Source organism: Acartia tonsa, chromosome 11 (genome assembly GCF_053477335.1).
Source record: "Acartia tonsa isolate MP-2025a chromosome 11, ASM5347733v1, whole genome shotgun sequence".
Lineage (NCBI taxonomy): Eukaryota > Metazoa > Arthropoda > Copepoda > Calanoida > Acartiidae > Acartia > Acartia tonsa.
The window spans coordinates 21066919-21080563 of NC_137270.1; the positions used below are offsets into that span (position 1 = coordinate 21066919).

The window sequence follows — 13645 nt, forward strand, 5'->3', positions numbered from 1 at the left end:
GAAATTAACTTGGGTTGCTACAGTTATGACTGTGCCTTTGGGTATTACTACATCTGTACCAGGTACCTAAGTAGATAAATAGATAGATGGATGGATAAATAGATATATATACTGTGTTTTTTTTATGAGAACGTTTTAAAAGAATTTTTACCCCAATTATAGTTATCAGAATTTAATGATTAATGGCTTATTTTCTTCGTTTTTTAAGACAATTGATAGAACAACAAAAAAATATTTTTTTTTTTTTTTCTCCATTTTTTCAATCTTTATTTTCATTACAATTGATTGATAATTGAAACGTGAATTAAAGGGGGGGGGGGGGGGGTTTAATGCAACCATCTCGTAATCAATATATAAATGGCACTTAGAATTCGAATTTCGATCTGAAATTTTGCATGAGTAATCCTTGGTAGGTCTATTTTCCCTAAATCGAACAAAAAGTTGAAAAAGTAACAGCTAACGGCTCAGCCGTTTAGCCGTTTTTTGGCTATTTTTAGGGCAAATCTGTCAAAAATTACGTAGAAATCAACATTTTAAAACATATTTTTGCTTTAAATCATGTGAAATGATACAAAAAATATCTTTATAGATTTCTAGTACCAGCAACTACCGGCTAGAATCGTTTAAAAACTTTTTGGATCGGAAAAGAGCATTATGTGGAGAGAGGTTTCGTGATTTATTTCCATAGAAAAAAGCCAAAAAATTACTAAGTGGCTGAGCTGCCAGCCGTTACTTTTCCAACTTTTTGTTCGATTTAGGGAAAATAGACCTACCAAGGATTACTCATGCAAAATTTCAGATCGAAATTCGAATTCTAAGTGCCATTTATACATTGATTACGAGATGGTTGCATTAACCCCCCCCCCCCCCTTTCTAACTATAACATAAAGTATATGAACAAAAGAGCAAAACAATTGAATATCGTATAATATAAAGTAGTAGGCTTTTTTTTTGTCTGTAGTGAAGGATCCCGCTAACCGCGGAACCTACATGGTTCTCCTTTACAGTGAAGCTTCTTTTAGGTCCAGGAAAGTTTCATACCTATTTTGATGGAGGGTATCTCCAACACCTTAAGAAAAATCAACCCTAGAAAAAATATTTCTGTTTTTATTCAAAAAGTACAGTAAAATCTAAAATTAAAAACTTAGGTGTCAACACCTAAAAATAGTTTTAGCGCATTTTTCTTTTTTAATGTACATCAATTTATCGTTCATTGTCTTATCCCTTAAGATCCCTGTCAAAAACCATAGAATATACTTGGTTACCTGATAGTTTTTGGTACAAGCTCTTTCAAGAAAAGTAACAAAAGGCGAGTTTCGGAAACTTTCAAATATAAATCTGTCCAAGTATTTCAAATCATTGATTTTCTCAAATGTTATCTAAAACAACAATTTGGGTCATTTTTCATTCATTTTTATAGTATTTCTTTGAAGAAGTTAAAATAAAATCATGTACTATATGTGCCCACGAATAATGAAATAGAATTTATGAAAATAATTTAAGTTTTGTAACAAAACTGGAATTAATCTTCTAATTATTCATCTTGACATCTGCAAAAAGCTGCCTATCCATATATAAAAAGAACCTGTCCCATAAGATCTCACTAACCGCTGAACCTATATGGTTCTCCTTTACAGTGTAGCTTCTCATAGGTCCTGGGAAGGCATTTAACTATTTCGGGGGAAATTTTAAGGAGAAATAACCACTAGCAAACAATGACTACACAAAAATAGAACTTTTTTTAAAAACTAAAATCAAAATGAGCGGATGTTGACTCTCTACCACTTCAAGTGTCACTAGGGGCCTCTTTTATAAAATACGATGCGTTGAATAGTTATTTCTCGCATCGTATTATAAACAGCTTTCCGCGGATATAGTATAGAATTTTTATATTTGTAGAAAGCTGGATATAATAGATGCTATACATAGTTTTTTCGAATCCACCGGATTCGAATGAATACGCGAATAACTATTCCATATCAAAATTGACTAAAAATGACTTCAATTGTTCCTTATTATCTGTTCCAACAACATCCATAATTTCTTCATACACTCGTTCCTGGTAGTCAGGGTACATGCACAGCTTATGCACAATAGCTGCAAATCCTAAATACATTTTATTGTGAAGATTCCTAATACCAACGAGCATACAGTATATAATTAACTTGTTCCATTGAAAGAACAAATTTAAATAAGCAATCAAAGTAAATCCAAAATAATTTTCGGGGGAAGCTAGTAAAAGTGGCTGACTCAGATTATGACGTCAAAAAAATTACCCAATGAGAGGCCACTATAAATATTACCATTGGTCAATTACAGTGTATACTGGCCTCTCATTGGTTATTTTTTTACGTCATAATCTGAGTCAGCCACTTTTACTAGCTTCTTTCGGGGGGGCAATAGAAAGTTTTTTTATTGGGTCTTATACTTTAGGGGCGATTACTCTAAGGAGGTTGGTGGTAACAGCTAGAAGCTACATTGTAAAGGTGAAACATATCGGTTCAACGGTTAGCAAGATCCTTAATACATTTTTTTGCGAAGATTTCCTATACTAATGAGCATACAGTATATAATTGACTTGGTTCGTTTGTATGTCAGTTATGCTATAAATATATAAATATAAGGTTTAGTGATTTTTTCTGTAAATTTATTCTTAATTTATTGCCACTGAACGTGAGCGTCTGATCTAAAATGAATTAGTACGGATGTCCATCCATGAAATTTAAAAGAAAATCGCTACTAATGGATGGTATCAACCTTGTTAGAAAATTGTATAGCATCAAATAAGTAATAAAATATTTCTGAACTACGTAAAATATAACTATATTTGTGATAATTTGTTGGGGTGGGTGGGGGGGATTCTTTCATTCTAGGGGCGATTACTCTTGGCCGGGAGGTTGGTGCAACCCTTTTCCACAATCATACAGAAAGACAGACAAAATCTAATACATCCTAACATTTTTATTTAAGGATTTGTTCTTGAAATTCTACAAGAAACAAGGAAATCCATAAGATAGAAATAAAAACCAAAAAAAGACTTTGTTAACCTGAAGCCGAAGTGTCAAATCCAGCAAAGAAAAAAAGAAGAGCATTGGCTATCAGCACACTTTCCTCATTCACTTTTTCCTTAACAAGAAAAAGTTTTTTTTTTAAATTATTGGAGGGGGGTCAATTTATTTTTCTTGAGTTGACTAAACTTCGGAATTTGGTGTTACCCTCCCCCCAAATAGTTATAAACCTGAACAGGACTTATGAGAATCTACACTGTAAAGAAGAACCATATCAGCTCAGTGGTTATCGAGATCCTTCCGTACAAACAGATGGACATCCTGTTACTTTTATCTAAGGATTAAACACAATTCAATTTTAAACAAATTTTCTTTTAAAACATTGAGAAAAAGTAAATCAAAGTGATTAGTCACATTAAAGAAATAGTTATTAGGTGATTAGTCACATTACAAGAATTGCTTATCTTCCGTAATACAGGAATATTAAGGGACGAGAAAATGAACGATAAATTGATGCACAACTCGAATGATAATAAAGAAAATGACCATATTTTCAGGTTTATATCAGGGTCATGCAGCTGCACGTTTGCCGCGCAGAAGCCTCAAATTAAAACCTGTTTGGGTGCTTGATTTCATTTTTTGAAAAGAGGGATTGCCATATTTGGTCAAGTTTAAGATTGTAAAAGGTTAATTTCCATAAGGCTTACAGCAGACTGACGCGCAGCTGCCGAGCCCTATTTTTTATTGAAACGTTTGGACATTTAAAGAAGGTGTATCAACTTTTTTTTTATAGCTAGCCGGTTCTTTTAGTAAGTAGTAGATGTAAAATTTTTCATAGAATTCAGATATGCAATCGGTTTTTTTTGTAGACCTCTTATTTTTTAAGTAATTTAAGTTTAAAAAAAAAAAAATTAAGTCGATTTTAAGGTACTAAAATGCAACAAAAAAAAGAAAGAAAATGGCCATTATGAACAAAAATAGTAAGATCTTTAATTTGACACCTTACTTTTTCAATTCTGTCAGGTAATTATTGAAAAAATCGATTTTTTTAAACCCACGAGAATAAAAACTTTGAACTTAATTTTATTATTTCACAGATAAAAAAATATGGGTTCATATATACCTTTAGAATCAGAAAAATATTACGAATTCATTGTAAGCAAAATTGAAAAAAAAAGTTTACAATATAGTATATAAACTACAATAAAAGGAATTATATGAAAATATCATATTATATTGTACAGGCAACGTCTTAATTCTTGAATTGAGTATAAAAATGGGAAGGGGGTAAAGAGGGGGTAAAGAGGGGGTAAAAAAGGGAAGACGATAGTGTTGCCTGAACAAAAAATACAATTGGCCATTTGTTTAATTTTTTATTTTTTTACTTTTTTTCAATTTTTCTTACAATGGATTCGTAATATTTTTCTGATTCTAAAGGTATATATGAACCCATGTTTTTTATGTCTGTTTGAGAAAATATTTAGGTCTAAAGTTTTTATTAAACCGAGGTTAAAAAAATAGATTTTTTCAATAATTACTCAACAGAATTTTAAAAGTAAGGTGTCAAATTAAAGATCTTACTATTTTTGTTCTTACTGGCCATTTTCTTCTTTTATTTTGTTGCGTTTTAGAACCTTAAAACCGACTTAATTATTTTTTTAAAAAACTTAAATTTTTAAAAAATAAGAGGTCTACAAAAAAACCGATTGCATATCTGAATTCTATGAAAAATTTTACATCTACTACTTACTAAAAGAACCGGCTAGCTATAAACAAAAAGTTGATACACCTTCTTTACCTGTTTCATATCAGATCTGTCTAATTCTGCATCTTTTTCAAATTCATCCTCAAATTCATCTTCTTTCTACAAAAAAAAAGATTTTCTATTGACTTATCCCCTGACGACATAATTAGACAACCTTTAGCTAGTAAAGGATAATCTTATTTAGCTGAAATGCTTTGCGCTTCTAAGCTATCACTTCGATTACATAACAAACCTCTGCAAAGATGCACAAGATGTCATTACATGCTCTTACTGTTCTTGTCATACACCTAACGTAGCAGAGGAAGGAACAATTAATTCTTCAATTATGTCGTAGTTATGGCTAAAACTAGAACCTATCACCTTGCCAAACTGATGCATTTCCATATATTTTGAGTAATAATTGATAAAAATGGATATAGAATACATCGATATTATGCGAGATTATCACATACCCATATAAGATATTTCTCTCAGCTGGCTAGTATAACGATATCCTACATCCATTCTTTTCATAAGGAAAAAGGATAAGAGGATGAATACGCACCCCCTTTTCATGGTAAATTACTACTTCCCCATCCCTAAATTTTTAAAGAAAATTTAGCAGACGAAAATCAAAAGCCACCCAGGGCTTTTTGTAAGTCAATCATAAATAATAATGTGAATACAAAGAAAAGGGATATTTAGCAAACAGCCGTGGGCGGTCAGAATCAGCTGAATGTTTACTATGAAAAAAATTTCCCCCTTTTTAGAAATGAAAGGATTCATCTTTCATGCACAAATTTTTTAAATAAAAATAAATTCTTTGAAATTTTTAATTAAAACATTAAAATGACAATATCTAAAAGTAAAAAGTAAAAAAAAATATTTTTTTTAGATGTTGTTATTTTAGTATTTTTTATATTTAATAACAAAATTTTCTTTTCATTTTTAATTTAAATATTATGTTTTAATTATTAAAACTTTACATTTTAATTTTGTAATCCTCCCATTTGAAAAGTGGTGGAATAGCAATAAAATTTAGCGCGGCAACAGCGCTAATTAGGCCCCTGGGCCCACTGCCTATTTTCGTCTTCTAGTTGCTTCAATTCCTCTCTTTTATTTTTTCTCTATGATTCTTTTATATCATATCTATTACGATAAAATAAACTCTACCTGTTTATTTTGACCGCTGTTATTGGCCGATGAATCTGCCTTTTTGACCTCGTCCACTATGAGGTCAATGAGGTCATTCCTTCTCTCTGCAGACTCCATACGATGCCTAAACAAGGAATTATATTTACAATAGCATCGCAGCCTGATAATATAAATGTATTGTATTTATACTTTGTAGACTAATTACTATCATGTACTAGATTGTATTTGTTAAATTGGGTTCAATCATGACCCTAGCCCCTTTCAACCTTGCATTTTATTGCCTGACCCCTTAATTAACTTAACCTAACCTGATCTATCAACTTCGACAATTATATATTAACCTGTAAGTCCTTCTGATAATATCAGAGAAAAAGCCCATAGATTCGTTATCAATAAAAGACATCTTTAAAACCTATACAATATTTTTTTAATAAAAAATATTAGAGAACAAAATAAAACATTTATCAAAACATAATTACAATCAAAATTTTAAAATCTATTTCCTCCCTCTATCTTCCTCTCCCCCCCCCCCTTTCACAGTTAGGGAGTTGAATCCATTTTTATAGAAGCAGAAATATAATCTATGAATATGGTTTGGACCCTCTAAAACTGTAATCTACCTTTCCACTTTCCCCTCTCTTGGTGAAGATATCTTCAACGCCGATACGATTTTTGAAATATAAGATTCCACTTTTGTCTCTCTTGTTAAAGATATCTTCACCAAGAGAGGCAAAAGTGGAATCTTAAATTTCAAAAATCATATCGGCGTTGAAGATATCTTCACCAAGAGAGGGGAAAGTGGAATCTTACATTTCAAAAATCGTATCGGCGTTGAAGATATCTTCACCAAGAGAGGGGAAAGTAGAATCTTACATTTCAAAAATCGTATCGGCGTTGAAGATATCTTCACCAAGAGAGGGGAAAGTGGAAAGGTAGATTACAGTTTTAGAGGGTCCAAACCATAATCATAGATTATATTTCTGCTTCTATAAAAATGTATTCAACTCCCTAACTGTTTCATGTAAACATCAAAGCCTTTGCGTTATACAAAAGTAAATATTATTTTCATAAAATTATTCAATGAAAAAAGAAGCTTATTACAGTTTCTATTAAAAATGACATCATAATGGCCTACCAGTGGTCAATTAAAATGTATACTGGCCTGCAATTGGCAATTTAGTCTGGACCATCATTGGTTATTTGTATTACGTCATTTTTTATAGGCACTAAAAAGAGCTTCATGAAAAATCAAAATTCTAACCTTAGATGAGAATTCAGGAAAAGCTTTGAACATGAGTGTTTTTATCACTAACACAGGAATGCTGGTTTTTCTATAGTAAAACATAAAATAATAATAAATTAATAAGTAATAAAAGAATAAATAGGTAGTAAAATAATAAAAAAAAGTATTTGAACTGAACAAATACAGTAGATTTTAAATGCATTAAATACTCTCCATCTTTTTTCAAGATTATTTTTAATGGACAATCTGAAAATTCATAGATTTTTTGAAATATTCGTTACCAGGAATATTATACCGTAAACTGCAGTTGATCCCAAAATATGCAATCAATTACTCAATGGTTACCTGTAACCAGGAGCATTAGTGAGCTGTAGAGCCATTATTCTAAACCGATTTTCAGGATCAGCAAAGGAATTTATATCTAAATAGGAGAAAAGTTAGGATGTTATTTTTAATTTTGTTGGAGGATTATTTCCACCATAATCTATAATACAAAGTTGCTGAATGTCTGTCTGTACGTCCATCTATCCCTTAAGTTCTCGGTAACCACTGAACCGATTGGATTCTACTTTTCTGGGAATATACTTACTGATCCTGTGGTGGTTTTAGGCTATTTTCTTGGGGAGTGGGACACCCCCAACCCCACCAAAAAAACAAAAAAATCCCACTCAATTTTTTCCCCGAAAAGTTAGAAATTAGTGAGGGCACCTCCAATTTTTATTTATTTATTTTTTATATTTTTTAAATTACCTATTGGGCCAAAACTTATAAGTTTTCATAAAAAGTAACAGGTCTATCTGTGTTTAACGATTCAGAGAAAGATCTCTATAACCACTGGACCGATATAATTCACATTTACAATGCAGCTGCTTATAGGTCCAGGAAAGAATTATAACTATTTATAGTAGGGTACTTCCACCTACCTAATAAAACACCCCTGAGAAACTCACCACCTCCCCACAAAAATTCCTTTTTCTTAAATTAAAATTTCCTCCCCCCCACTCTCTTCCCCCAAGATTCTCATAATTAATTTATAGTTCAATAAATAAAAATAGTTCATACAACAAATCTATGGTATAGATATATATACAGACATATACCTCCCTTTCTTTTTCAAAGACCTCTTTCGTCTGCTTCTAAATTATTTTCTGCTACTTGGCTGTGTTAATACAGGGTGTTTTTTTTTAATTGAACAAAAGTATTGCTTAATATAACCCACTTGCCTTTGACAGAAACTAATAATCTATATCTTAATTTCTTAATTGGGTTGGGGAGTTTTGTATACGAAAAAAAAATTATCGATTTTCAACAAATTATGCCTTAAAAAGCTGTTTTTCCAAAGTACCTATTTTTGGAAGATTTTTGGATCATGACCAATTTAATGAGTGTGAAAAAATGCGTTTATTTTTAAAATTCAAATTTTGCGGCTTGTGTTAATAGTAGAAAAATGTTACGCATACCATTAGAATTGTCATAAACTCTAGTTTTTGGAAATGTATGTATCATATTCATGCTATTTGTAGTATAGAAGCTACGTTGGAAAATGTGAGAAAAGTTGAAAAGTTTTAAGTAAGTTGGGACATTTTACCACGTAGCTCCTTAACTATATGTAGCACAGGAATAGTTCTTAAACACCCAAAAACTTGAGTTTATGAAGATTCTAACGATATGCATAATATTTTTCTACTATTAAAACAAGCCGCGCAATTTAAATTTTAAAAATGTATGCATTTTTGCACACTCTTTAAATTGATCATGATCCAAAAATCTTCCAAAAAAAGGTACTTTGGAAAAACCGGTTTTTATGGCATAATTTGTTGAAAATCGACAATTATTTTTTTTCGTATACAAAACTCCCCAACCCAATGAAGAAATTAAGATTTAGATTATTAATTTCTGTCAATGGCAAGTGTGTTATATTGAGCAGTACTTTTGTTCCATTAAAAAAACACCCTGTATTAGCAACACCATTGGTTGATTTTCAATGACCCAATTGAAGGGTTGGACAACGTGGTTGCGATGGGGAGATACAGTTATTTAACCCTTTTTCCCTCTTGTTTTTTACTCTAATGTTCATACGTAGTTACTTTATGCTGAACAGACAAAAAGACTTATATAAATAGTGGCTTTTCTACTTTTTAATTTAAATGTAAAAGTAAAAATTGTACCTAAACCAAATCCAGCCGTGGCTATGCTATCAAGGGTCAGCAGTCCTCCAAGATTTTTCATATCCAGCACTTCTTCATTTTCACATATCTAAAGTTGAAAAGCTTTTGTACCAACAAAAAAGGAATAATCCAAAGATTTTTATTTTCTTATCATTGTGTTTGAATCCGGCGTAGTAAATTTTATTACAAGCCGGGTTAGTAAAATATATCAATTGTATGCATTAATTGCTTTTAGATGGATAACAAAATGTTTATATTTATGTATGGTTGAAGGAAATGGTGATTCCTGTAGTAGTTAGGTACGATTTAGAAAGCGTAGCAACTCTATAATTGCTACCAGAAAGTCCGTACGTCAATTTAAAACATGCTGATTCACTTATTTTTTTTTTACAACAAATATTTATAGGATATATTTATCATATTCATCTGATTCTTATTACAACAAGGTACATTGTTTTAAAATAAGCATCTCTATAATCAAGTCTTAAAAATGTATAAATGCCATTAAATAGAATTGTATTTCAACAGCTTTGCACAAAATTTACTTACAATTTTGTTTAGACTTAAACATTTATATTCTGCTTTTTCAGTTCTGACACTCGTGCTTATTGCTCGTTTGTCCTACCGTTTTATGGATGTTGCCATCCTTGTTTTTTAACTAATTTTATAGATAATTGTAATGATGCTTACTTTTGAAAGGTGTTCTACAAGGTTTTTACCAGCTTTGTCAATATGGGGAACCATTAGTTTCAATTTTCCACTGAATTATTTTCTTTTTAAAAGTTAAAACATGAACAGTAAACAATTAATCCTATTCAATCCTTATATAAAATTAACAGGATATGTGTGTCTGTCTGTCTCTCCGTCCCGAAGCTAACCGATGAACCGTTAATGTTCTCCTATACAGTGTAGGTCCTGGGAAGGTTTATAACCATTCCAAGAGAAATCGCACTTAAAAATGAAACCCCCTTCCAAAAAAATTTAGCTGAAAATAAGTGGACGTCAACTTGACAAAACTGGTTTTAATATTATGATTGAAACTATTTCAATATTCGTAAAAAACTGGATATAATACGATACGATACATGCTATTTTTACTGTGGCTTAGAACCGGTTCTAATCCTGCAGATATTAATCGATTACGGAGCCATACTGGAAAGTATTTACCTGGAGAAGACTCCGCTCATCAGCATTCTTGTTCTCTTCCATTCCTCTCCAGTCAAGTTTGTTAAGAAATTGTTGAACACTTCGTCCCCTGTGGTTATTGCAGCTCTATCTAAAGCAACAAGATGAAAACCACCATAAAAGCAAAGATCTTAAACGGTAGGACAAACGAACATTAACACTTGTAGAGTGTCAGAATGAAATAAGCAGAATATAAATGTATAAAATCTAAACAGAGTTGTAAGCAAATTTGTTTAAAACTGTTCTAATAGAGGATACTGTTTAAGGACTGACTTAAAATTTTAGTACTAGTTTATAGAGATGCTTCGCTTATAACATTTTGCAAAAGGAACATGTCTAAGGTAAAAAAAAGCTAAACGTTACGATCGGACCGACCGACCAAACGACCCTAATTATAGAAAAGCATCGACTTTAAAAATTCCATTACTATTAAACAACATTAAAACTGTTACCGAAATAGGACTTAACCTGTAAAATATTCAAAATCTTTGACCAGAATTTGCTTTGCCAAGTCTATGTCGTTGATGTTGTATCTTGGTGACTAAATAAAATATGAATAATCAGATCCATGCTATTATGAAAAAAATGTCATTGCCCTGACAAAGCCCAAATTGTGTTAAAATTGTGTCAAAAATGATCCATGTGACGTAATAAAAATGAGGGATTATTCATCTCTTTTTTAGGGGTTTTCTTTCCCATTTCTCCTCTCATCACTCTCATTTTATAACGTCACATGGATCGTTTTTGACACAATTTTACACCATATTTTGGGTTTGTTCATTGCCCTCACTCAGATATTACAATAACTGGAGAATTCAACTAGTCTCAAAGAAGATAGAGTCAATGAAAGAACCTGAATGATTTTAAAGTAGTATTTGTAAATAATTTTCAATTTTCAATTTTTGTTTTTATGTTCTAAAATAATAAAATAAGTAATACTAAAAATAATAAATTTGCAGGCAAGGAAAATAATGACTATGTTCAAATAAGCTAAGTTTGTTAAGAATTAACCTACATATCATAACTTAAATCATAACTTCTATCTTTAATATTGGCTTCAAAGTGTGTAAAACGTTCCCCTAAAGTTTTACGGACAATGTAAATTATGGAGAAGCTTCTGTATTAAAAACATTACTTGTATGTAAAATTTGTATTTATTATATTTGGGGAATATTTTTCTTTGTGTCTTAGGATATTTTCCCTTGTTACGCTTTTTTATTGCGTAATGCGTAGTTTCTTTGTTGTACCTAAACTTTTTAAAAACTTAGTGGCTTCGACCAATATTTACCATTGGACAGTAAATTATTATTGTACCCAAAGTTTTATAATCACGCTGAATCATTTAAACTTTGGGTACTTTAATTAAAGCTTAATTGGTTAGTTTAAGCTAGCAGTGTACAAACTTTTCAACCAATAAGTAACCCAAAATTTAACAGCTATGAAGAGCAGTTTTTTGTGAATTTCAGAACTGATTTTATATTAAGAATATGAAGAATACCTGAAATAGAAAGTATCCAACTATCTTCTCTTTTGGAAACTCTGTAATCATTTCTAAATAATATTTATTTATCTATTTATTATATTCATACATTTATTACCTTTACATTTCCTTCTATCTGTTATCCTGTTTATTTAGTCTACTATAACGAAATTTAAATAGGTTTGGACAATATAAAAGCAATAGATAAAATTAAACTAGTTAAAAGTAAATAATTAAGTTTTAAAGACTCTCCGAATATAGCTCAAAATCACCACAGGACAAGTAGATTTATTCAGTTCAACGGTTAAGGAGATCTTACGTGCTTCAGAGGACAGACAAACAGACGTATAAAAAGAGGCTTAAAAATGCTTAAAACCTGTTATCATTTCCAGAAAGTTTATTTTCCCAAACATGACATCCTTCATTACTCTGCTTCCAAAAGGGAAGCTTGGCTTGGCCACGGCAATATTTTGTCCATCAAAACAACTCCATTCCTAAAACATTAAAAGAAATGTATAAAATATAAAACAGAGGCGTGTAGAAGAGGTTGTATCATTCCCCCTACACTTCCTGATAAACCCCCATAAGTTCATGGGAAAAATATATATATATATATATATATTTTTTTTGGGGGGGGGGGGGTGGTCGTTAATTTATTAGTCAATATTGTATTCTTACAATGTTGATTAAGTACAGGGTGGAAACCTAGGGGCCAGGGGTGTATCCACCACCCTCCTAAATCTAAAAAATCAGTCCTCGGGTTGTCTATACCCCCCCCCCCCTAAAGCTCACATCCCACTACACCTAATCATCTTTGGTTTATGGGATTGTTGTTGAAATTTTTAGGGGAGCTTCGCGAACCCTAATGTCCATTAAAAAAAATTGAAAGCATTATAAAATCACTTTAGAGTAATGATTTTAGAGTTGCTACGCTTTCTAAAATGTACCCAAACGTTCTATAAATTATCCTGAGAAGTTTGAAAAAAAACAATAAATAAATCTAATCTTTATAGAACATGCTTTGCGTTTTAAAAACAGTTTAAATAATGAAAAACTAATAACAATTATTCAAGCTTACCTTAGTTATAAATCTGTAGAGTATTATAAAAAGCACTATAATCAAACATAATATTTCGATCAACATTTTTCTGAAAATAATTGCTTAAATTAAGATGATGGTTTTATAAATAAAATGCCAATCTTAAGAGTATTTATTATTTAACTACATATAACTATTTTTATATTTTTTCCTAAATAACAAAACAATTTTCACCATATCATGAAATTCATGAAAGTAAAATGAAATAATTTTTTTGGACAGTGCATATCTATTTGGAAATAACCATAAAGCTAGATTAAGCTTTTAAATATAATTTAATAAACGGCTTTTCCGAGATAAAAAAGTTGCTTTAGTAAGTTTTTTTTATTAATGTTACTTTATGTTTTAATAGTTATTTCTCGTATCGTATTATAAACGGCTTTCCGCGGATACAGAATGTACAATTATAAGATTAAAACTAGTTTTTTTAGCCCCAAGGTGCCGGAGGCACCGGCTAAAAAAACTGGTTTTAATCTTATGATTGTACATTTCTGTATTCGTAGAAAACTGGATATAATACGATGCTAGACATAGTTTTTTCGAAGGATGAGAACCGGTTCCTA

At 31.0% G+C, this 13645-nt stretch overlaps 1 protein-coding gene across 1 annotated transcript in view; it reads right to left on the reverse strand.

The window, feature by feature from the left end:
• Positions 1-13197, reverse strand: part of LOC145331177 (uncharacterized) — a 27239-nt gene extending 14042 nt beyond the window's left edge. Inside the window, exons 1-15 of the mRNA XM_080175799.1 lie at positions 13062-13197; positions 12360-12477; positions 12002-12054; positions 10972-11044; positions 10486-10594; positions 10009-10078; positions 9319-9406; positions 7496-7571; positions 7169-7238; positions 6249-6319; positions 5926-6031; positions 4807-4872; positions 3048-3126; positions 2012-2106; positions 1266-1379 (exon numbers count right to left, since the gene is read on the reverse strand). Of these exons, the coding sequence (XP_080031925.1) occupies positions 1266-1379; positions 2012-2106; positions 3048-3126; positions 4807-4872; positions 5926-6031; positions 6249-6319; positions 7169-7238; positions 7496-7571; positions 9319-9406; positions 10009-10078; positions 10486-10594; positions 10972-11044; positions 12002-12054; positions 12360-12477; positions 13062-13127 (1254 nt within the window). The 5' untranslated portion in view covers positions 13128-13197. The remainder of the gene's footprint in view (positions 1-1265; positions 1380-2011; positions 2107-3047; positions 3127-4806; positions 4873-5925; positions 6032-6248; positions 6320-7168; positions 7239-7495; positions 7572-9318; positions 9407-10008; positions 10079-10485; positions 10595-10971; positions 11045-12001; positions 12055-12359; positions 12478-13061) is intronic.
• Between the last annotated feature and the right edge of the window lie 448 nt (positions 13198-13645).